The sequence below is a fragment of the Octodon degus genome, unplaced genomic scaffold, assembly GCF_000260255.1.
Source record: "Octodon degus isolate 3935 unplaced genomic scaffold, OctDeg1.0 scaffold00068, whole genome shotgun sequence".
NCBI lineage: Eukaryota > Metazoa > Chordata > Mammalia > Rodentia > Octodontidae > Octodon > Octodon degus.
Genome location: NW_004524644.1, coordinates 363,958 through 373,606, shown reverse-complemented (window position 1 = coordinate 373,606; position 9,649 = coordinate 363,958). Strand labels below are relative to the sequence as shown.

Genomic DNA, 9,649 nt, shown 5'->3' with positions numbered 1-9,649 from the left:
ATCCAGCAGAAAAGTATAAAAATGAAGTATAAGAAGTAAAGCCAGGCTGTTATGTTGAGCTGTAGGGGACTCAGGTCAACAATTTCTGACACTGCCAGTGAAGCAGAAGACCCAATACTATTATGGACTACTTAACTCTTTTAGAATATTTTGCTGAGTTTACACACCTATAATATTTAAATGATGGAACTTAACAAGAAAAGGGCATACAGATGAATGTCCATTTTGTATCTGTGTATTCAAAGTGGTTAGGATAGACATATAGTTACATTTTCTTAATGAATAGAGAGATTTGTTCTAATGGTGTTTGTAAATAGGATCTCATGTCCGCAACTTGTACAGCAATTAACCACTAGGAAGAATGTGTGCAATGTGTTAATTATTGAAACTGTCCTACCAATTTGGTTTGAAACTGTTTCATTGCTATTTGTTTCTCAATAAAATTATGGAAAAAATAAAATAAAATAAAAACAATTTGGGCAAAGTAAAAAAACAAAAACAAAAACAAAATACAGCACTCCTAGTATGCGGAAACACCTGTAATTACTGGGATTGCTGAAATCACACATCCAACTCTGTGTACTTGCCATGATTACTATGTCAAATTGAGGGCCTTGCTGAAAAATGCTATGGCCATTCTTCCATTGCAAGCTAAGTGATTGTAGCATGCTCAGATTCTTTTAAAAGCTTTGTTTTTGCTTTTCCTTCCCTTTCCACTGGCATTAGGTGAAATCAAAAGAAAAGTTACTGTCCAAGTAAAAATGAGTGCCTTTTAAAATACTGGCAAGAATTCAGGTACACTCATAATTAAAGAGATCATATTTCTGCTTATTTGTAGAATGGAAATAAAAACATCTGTTGAGATTTTACTGTTCAAGGTGCAAAACAATGGACGCTGTCCAAAGCCTGAAGGGTTTTTTCCCCATCTCAAATTACACAGAACAACACATAAAGAAGACAAACATTCCCAGGGTCTTATTTCAATCAATGAATATCCTCTTAGGTCCTAATACAGTACAGTAGGAAAAAAAGCGTACCTCTTTATTTTACATAACCCTTAAATCACTACACAATCAAACTTCAGCTCAAGAACAGTTTTCATCAGTAGAATAAGCACTTGCCTGGCAAGCTCAAGGGTCTGAGTTCAATCCCCGGTTCCACCAAAACAAAAACAAAAACAAAAACAAAAACAAAACAGTTTTCAGAGAAAACAACAAAAGAAAGAAATCATCTTCAAATACCTTTCATCATTGGGCAGCTCACCATTGTCCTTCAGCCATGAGACAGTGGCAATTAGGGTGTGATCATGTTTTACTTTGCATTCAAAAGACACTGTGCTTCCTCTCTGCACAACTGCATATTCCGGTTGTTTAATGATCCTCGTTGGATCTGAAGTTCAAAGTTATTAACCGTTGGTAAGTAACTTGGAGTAAATAATTTTCCAGTTGGTAAATCTGGAGAATTCACTCAAAGTTACATAACACTTGAAAAAAATGTATTACCTTTGATTTCCAAGTGAACTTCATTCTTTGCCATCCCTAATTTATTCCTGGCAACACATGTGTAGGTTCCTGTATTGTCCTTCTGGGCCACAGGAATTTCTAAAGTTCCATTTTCATGTACAACATAAATGTCTTCATGAAGAGCACTTCCTTTAGCTCCTTTAAACCTTTATTACCCAATATGATGAGAATAAGACACTTCATAATTTGAAGTCACACAAAATGTCATATCCAAGATCAACACAACTATGGTCTATATTGAAGTGTCACATATAAAGGCATTTGGAATTTGTACAAGCACCTTACATACTTGTATGTTGGGAGGTAAATAAATGACAAGACAGAAAACTGGAGAAATCAATAACAAATGGTGTTTTTAGAATTGTACTCATAATACATAATGTTATGATTTTTATGAGAGCCATATTTAATAAACACATTATTAACTATTTTATCCTAAATAGACAGAACAGAGACTGCTTTTTTTCTTTTTTACAAACTGTGGTGGATTGGTAATTCTACCTACAGATTGCAGATTTAAAGAATTTTGATTTTAATGCTATATGGATTGTATTTTGAAAGGATGACTAGGAAAGTATTCAGGGAAGGGGGAAAAAGCACGCATATCAGAGGGGAGAAGGAAAGACAGACAATAAGGGATGAGGCAAAGTCAACGTATTATCTAATTGTTAATCTTGTCACCAAAAGTAGGAAGTCTATGGAAACATTCCTGTTTCTCTGCTCAGGGGTTAAGGTAGGGAAATGGGGAGACTTTTCTTTCATCTTAAACCTGTGTTCATTCTCATCCAAATAGTCAAAACCCAGCATCAGGAACCTCACGGATGACCAATAAATGACTGTTTTGATTGGCTTTCACCTGTCTATCCTCGCCAAACCTCTCCCAGCTCTTTAAAATCAAGCCCACAGGTAGAGGACTTGAACCAGGAATGGTGTGTAAAGGGGGTGGTCTGACAGGGGCAGTAAAAGGACACTTGAAAGGTTGGCTGGATTAAGTCACAAAGGTCTGGAGGGTGAGATACAAAAGGGAGACATTCATGACAGCTAATTCTGTGTTTGAACTTTTCGATCCTCTTCTTCATTCCTCAGGATATTTTATTATCAAGGAAAGTATTCCAACCAGTCCCTCTAGCTACTAGCCACATAGTCCTTGGTAATGTCTATGACATTGTAAAATACAATAGTCTTAAGGTAAAAAAAAGTCCGTTTACATATAGCTTTGTAAATTCAGTAATTGACAGCACGATGGTTATGCACTGCATTTCTATCTGTTCTTTGACTAAAACTCAATATATTTAGAAATGTGAAGATTTTAGCAAATATAAGTATTAAAAAACACATAAGGTCATTACTTACCACTCAATGGTAGGCAGAGGAGACCCAAAGAAAGCACAATCTAGGAAAGCAGGCCTGTTTGCAATGACCTGGTAGAGTGTGTTTGCAGATGTGAGGATTCGTGGGAGCTCAGCTAAAAAGATTTTGAAAGATACAGTAAATATTAGGACACATTTTAGGTTTATGGTGTATTTGTGCTTTTTATTTTAAGGTGATTAAGTATTATAGTAAAGTAAAACTAACGTGTCTCTTCTTTCTTCTCTTATGTTCCCTATCAGGTACTCACCACTCACTCAAGGTACAGAAAACATGGTTTCACTCCATCTACCTCATGTTCACTGTCCTACTCAGACAATGTCTAATTACTGATTTACTTATCTGTATCTCCTTCAACACTGTAAGCACTTTGCAACACCCAGGAATGTGACCCCTTTAATCATTTTGACTAGAGAACAGTGCCTGACACAAGAATAACAGCCAAGGGGCCGGGGAGATGGCTCAGTGGAAAAAGCACTTCCCTGGCAAGTGCAAGGGCCTGAGTTCAATCCCCGGTTCTGAAAAAAAAAAAGAATAACAGCCAAATGTATTTTTGCTGAATGACTGATCCATCACTACCCCAGTAGGTGGGAATTGTGGGGAACATATGAACCAGAGAAAAGCAGTAGAGAAGTGAGTTTAGTGACTGAAAAGCAGAGGGAACTAAAAAGTTTCCCATAGCTAGGAAACAACAAACCAAAGAAACAGCCTATGGAATGGGAGAAAATATTTACAAACCATACATCTGAAATGGGGAGTAATAATCCAAAATATGCATGGAACTCAAACAGTTCAATGAATGATAGTAGGAAACAACTTGATTTTTTAAAATGGCCAAAGGACCTAAATAATCAGTTTTCAAAATAAGACATACAAATGACCAATAGGTATATGAAAAAATAAAAGCTCAATATTATTAATCATCAGAAAAATGCAAACTTTAACCACAATGACTTGCCTTTCAGCTGACACCTGTTAGAATGACTACTACTATAAAAAAGATAATAGATAATTTTTCAGCCTTAACAAGAAATTCTGCTGTTTGTGACAACATGGACAAACCATTACGTTGAATGAAACAAGCCAGATCCAGCAAGACAAACACTGCATGATCTCACATATATGGAACCTAAACAAGTACAACTCAGAGAAGACTAAAAAAATGAAAGCAGAAGGCAAACTACTTCCTCAACCTCCACCAGTATTTAACTGGTTAGCTCCTCAGGTGATTGATGACCTTGATTTCAAACATAAAGGAAAAATATCAAGTATGGTTGACTTCCTAGTGTTAAATCTGAAAGGAGCATATACAAATACTAAAGAGTTGAAGTGTAATCTCATATAATTCTTGCATAAATTTTCATACATATGCTTTTAGGGTAGTTTTCCCTAGTAATAGAAATACAATGTTGGGCCGGGGAGATGGCCAGTGGAATACGCGCTTCCCTGGCAAGCACAAAAGCCTGAGTTCAGTCCCCAGTTCTGGGAAAAAAAAAACAAACCAAAAACCAAAAAACAACATTCACATAGGCTAAATATTTAAGATATGCTTGAGACCTATATTATGCCATGTATTCTCAACATATTTTGATAAATTCAGCAAATGTACACCTCCAACTTGGATAAAGACCAAACATTATGATTAGTGTTATTTAAAAAAATCAGAATCATAAAAATTGTTATCAAACTTAATTAGTTTCTAAGAATGGAAGAGAAATAATATTCACTTGCAAATAGCAGACAAATGTTATTTTCCTTTGGAGGGATTTGACACAGTGTAACCATCTGTGAATGGAAGAGCCTAGCTGATTATTTCTGCAACAAAGAATGTGTCATTATAAAAACCTGTTATGAAGGAACACGAAGACCAGGCTGTAATATTCTTAGAGCAAGGTTTGTACCTTACTCACTTTCATCTATTCCTTATACTTTTGCTGAATGAGTAGAAAATAACATCAGTCATTGATTTGCCCTGTCTTTAGTAAAGAGCTTACCAAGAACATTGACAAATGCGTTTTCCAGTAAATATCCATACTCATTAGAGGCATTGCACTGATAAACCGCACTTGATCTTTCTTGAACATTTGTAAAAATTATGGTATCACCATCTATTCTTCTGCTGGGGTCATCAGGAGCAACTGTTTGGGTGCGAAAATAGAAAGCAATTATTTGTTTCTCTTTGTTTAACAGATGTGTCTTAAACTGGTAAATCTTGAGATCTACACTATATGTGAAGGACACAAATACAGACTAATCTAGGCACAAGTGGCAAGATGATTAGAATCCAGCAGATGCTACCATTATTTTCTCATCAGAATTTAGCTGTCATGTATCAGCACACATTTATATTCAATATTCATTGAATGTTAGGTGGATTAATTCTGTAAAATTGAGTATTATTTTAAGAGGTGCAGAAAAGACATGGTTAGGTGAAAATTGCAAAAATTCACAAAAATATTGTCATATTCACTAAGGGACTGATTATTTATGAGGAGGCCAGAGATTAAAAGGAGATAGCTCATCCAGTGCCTTTTAAGTGCCTCTTTATGAAACAAAAAGTAGATGCATGCATAAGTATAGGTTGGTAATCAAATGTAAAAATAATTACTTTCCTGCTTTGGAAATTCCTGAAGCCGAAGTTGAAATCAATGGTGTAAAATTTCTCTTAAAGATAGCATTTTCAACTAAATCCCTCAATACATAAAACATGTTAGGACCAGGATTTATCCTTGCTGAAGTGGAATAGAACTGGCTGGGTAATGTAATACAGGAGGATTTACTCCAAGTCATGCCCAACAATTTGGAACTGCTGTGCTATTAGAGACACATTCCTGTTTTGTGAGTGTTAAGCCACAGGCTGTGACCTTACACTGCTTTAAAAGTGCATGGTCTCAGCACACTGGTCAAGAACAAAACTAAATAACAGCACTTCTCTGAAATTGCATTTGGCAACTTGAGCCAGTTAAGAGGTCTTTACTTCTATTCCAAATGCCATTTCTTTTTCTTTGATGATAGGAAAAAGATGTCCATCTAAGATTTACTTATCCCTACACTGAGAATAAAAAATATTTGGTTTACTTGTGATTTATTAATTGGCTTTAATAAAAATAAATGGTAGTTATTAATCCTTGTTTTATTACATACACTCAAAGAACTGTACTCATTCACTCTGTAATTGCTTTCTATTTATTGATGTATCAACTGACCACAAACTTAGTGGCTTAAAACACAGGTTTACTACTGCAGTATTTGACTGTGTAGGTTGGAAGCCTGACATGGGTCCTCCTGAGCCAAAATCAGGTTGGGCAGGACTATGTTCCGCTCTGGAGGTCCTAGGGGCCAAACCATTGCCTAGCCCCTTTGGCCTTCTGGAGGCTCTCCACATTCCATAACCCATGGTCTTTCCTCCATCTTCAAAGATTTCTATGTATCTCTCTGACTATTCTTCCTTAGTCACATTCCTCTCTGACCACAGTCAGGAAAAGCTTTTGGCTTCTGAGGGCTTGTGTGATTAAACTGAGCTCAAACCAGATAACTGAGGATCACTGCAAGGCCCTTACCCCTAACCAACATAAGGTAAAATACTTACAGGATTCAGTGACAAGGATGTGTACATCTTGGGTGGGGGGATTATTCTGCCTACCACACATTTCATCACATGTATAGCCTAAAATATTTTAGATGTTTCAGATAAGACTATTCTAAAAAGACTCTTGGAGATGGAGAAAAGGACCAGATGGAGCTGAGAGAAAGGAGGATAAAGGGATTGAAAATGATTAAGATGTTACACATAGGTACCAGTTTTCCAAAATAACATAATTATTCTATGTAACAAACATGTGCCAATAAAACAAAAAATTAATGTAGCACATTAAGGCTTAGAACAAAGATTTTAGCTTCCAAGCATTCTTAAAACTCTAATGTATAAGCTACTCTTCTACTGATTAATGCCTTTATTCCTGAGCAGGCAAAATAAGATGTTATGCTGCTTAATGCTACATCACAATCAATAGGTAATTCCTGAGATCTTCTTAGATACTCTAGCTTATTCTGTTAGTTATGGGAGGATGCTGTGTTACTTCCAATTGGCTTCTTAGTTCACATCTTGTATTTCTCATTCTAAAAATTCCCAAATTGTCTTAAGGAACATATTCTTCTAATCAGAAGATAACTTGAAGCAATAATTTCTTCAACTGGCTACAGATTTACCAAAAAAGATAGTTGGGATGGAAGTGTCATACTGGCCTAGGAAATAAACTATGAGTGTAGCAGGCCACCAGGGACCTGTGACATGGTTTCTATCAAGATGTCTTCCCAAAGCCTCATGTGGTCAGAGGCAGGGGCTTATAGAAGGTGATTAGTTTATGGGGATACTATATTTAGCTTGGGGTGGGGCTGACTGGAAGGGGTGGGTCACTGGGGTGTGACATGGAAGGGTGCATTCCCTTCCTGGGTCCTCTTCTCATTCTCTGCTTTCTGGTCACCATGAAGTTAGCAGCTTTCCTTCTGTGATGACCCTCTGCCATGGTGTCCTAAGAGTCAGCAGACTGTGGACTGAAAGTCCTACAAAATGTGGGTCAAAATAAACCTTTCTTCCCTTATGTTGTGGGTGTCAGGTACTTTTTCCTAGTGGTGAGAAAATGATTTACTCTCTTACTGAGAATGAGATTAACTGACATTAACTGAGTATGCAGTGTGTGTTAGGATGGCCCATGCTCCTTGTCCTGGATCCCAAGTATTATATCATCAGGCCTTTCTGACCCATGCACTCTCAAGAATGTCCATCCACTGTCCCAATAAAGCAGCATTTCTGAAGACTCTCTGTGCATTTTTTTTTTTTTTTTTTTTTTTTTTTTTTTTTTGGTGGTACCAGGGATTGAACTCAGGACCTTATGCTTGCCAGGCAAGTGCTTATTCTATTGCGTTATTTCCCTGGCCCGACTGTCCATTGTTCTTAGCACCTATGGACCCAGTATTTGGGCATTTGTGTTTTGGAATCTGCAGTGGGCTTTTGTCACTAACTACCCTGGGGGTATAGGTCTGTGAATATACCAGGCAGAGGAGTACAGGATGGGCACTGCAGATGTAATGAGGCAGCACTCTGAGACAAATCTCTCTGGATAGGTGATGGACTGTGGAAGAAAACCTGTCCATATTTGTTGATTATATGAATTCATAAAAGTCAGATACACCACCTAATGTCTAGTAGGCAGAGGGCTCCAGTTTTTGCAAGACAAAAATGATCTGGAGACATATTGCACAGCGATGTAAATATACTTTAACAACAATAATAAAAGTTAAACTACCATGATCACTGAGATATAGCTCAACTGACAAAGCTAGAGGACAATTTTCCTCAAGTGGAGATTACTCAGTCAAAGACATAAGTCATTTCTGTAGCTCAGAGTAACATTTTTCTTTGGTATCAACTCTTCGGGAAAATATTCTTTCCTCGAAAGGCATCAGATTGTATCTGGCTTATTTATGCTAAATAGCACAGTCTTCAAATACTTATTTTTGGCAAGATATTTAGGAATAAAACAAACATGCAATAGTATGAGAAATGAGTAAGTAGATCTCTTTTCATGGGTGTCTAAACTACATTTTCCTAAAGCACTTATTAAAGAGACGCAAACAAACTCAGGAACTGGCATAGTGACATAGCGAGTCTCATGGTATCTGGACACAGAATAGAATCACTATGCAGAGACATTTGAAGCCTTGGGACACTATGTGCTATGTGTTGGCTATTGGATGGGAGAAGCTTGCCAGCTTGCAAACCCAAATCATCTAAATGAGTAATAAATAATTCTGGGAACAAGGGCCAGTGAGTTATAGCTCAGTGGACTAAGAGCTTGCTCAGGCAAGTGCAGGAGCTGGAGTTGGATCCCTGGCACCACATGCTGTGCCAGCCCCACCCATGGGCCCAATGAGCAGGCGACCAAATCTGGGCATGGTGGCGCATGCCTGTAATCCTAGCACTGGGGAGGCTGAAAACAGGAGGATCACCATGAGTTCGAGCTGCATAGTGAGACCCTGCACACACACACACACACACACACACACACACACACACACACTAATTCTGGGAACAACCAATTTCATTTACTATAAATGAACACTAGAAAAAGAAATTTAACAGGATGGATTCTCCATGTACAACTATTAGCCCCAAACATAAAGTCCCACACTGGGGTTATAGCTTCCAGAAACACTTTCTTTTCATCTAATTCTCCTGACGTGGGTGGCTAAAATTATAAATGTTTTCAACACTTAATAAGGATGATGATGATGATGATGATGATGATGATGATGCCACCTTACAAGTACAGAGTACTGTCAATCTCTAGAATGTTTTTATGTTCTATTATATGATTTTATTCTACGAAGAATTTTATCAAGTAGTTTAACCAGATAGTAATGAACTACAGTGGGGCCTCAGTTCATGAATGCTTTTGTTTGCAAACAATTTGGTTCATAAATAGAAGCATTTGGCAAAATTTTGTTTCTGTTTGGAAATTGTGCATCAGATGACAAACATGCTCACAGCCATCTCTCCCAAATGAACATTAACATGGCCATTTTTTCTAGCATTTTGGAATGAGTTATGTTTGAACCAAGGTACCACTATAAATGCATTTTGGGCATGAACAACTATTGACTAGGGCACTCAATTGTTTCAGACTGATGCTCAGGTTTTCTGAGTTATTCAACTTTGTAAGTATTTCTTGAAATATGAAGTTTTGGCATAATGTAGA

General features: G+C 37.2%; 1 protein-coding gene across 10 annotated transcripts in view; it reads right to left on the bottom strand.

The window, feature by feature from the left end:
* Positions 1–9,649, bottom strand: part of Nrcam (neuronal cell adhesion molecule) — a 95,026-nt gene that overhangs the window by 40,360 nt on the left and 45,017 nt on the right. For all 10 annotated transcript variants that reach the window (XM_023719449.1, XM_023719445.1, XM_023719443.1 and 7 more), the window contains 4 exons: positions 4,886–5,029; positions 2,877–2,988; positions 1,503–1,669; positions 1,242–1,389 (listed from right to left, as the gene is read on the bottom strand). In XM_023719449.1, coding sequence (XP_023575217.1) covers positions 1,242–1,389; positions 1,503–1,669; positions 2,877–2,988; positions 4,886–5,029 — 571 coding nt within the window. The remainder of the gene's footprint in view (positions 1–1,241; positions 1,390–1,502; positions 1,670–2,876; positions 2,989–4,885; positions 5,030–9,649) is intronic.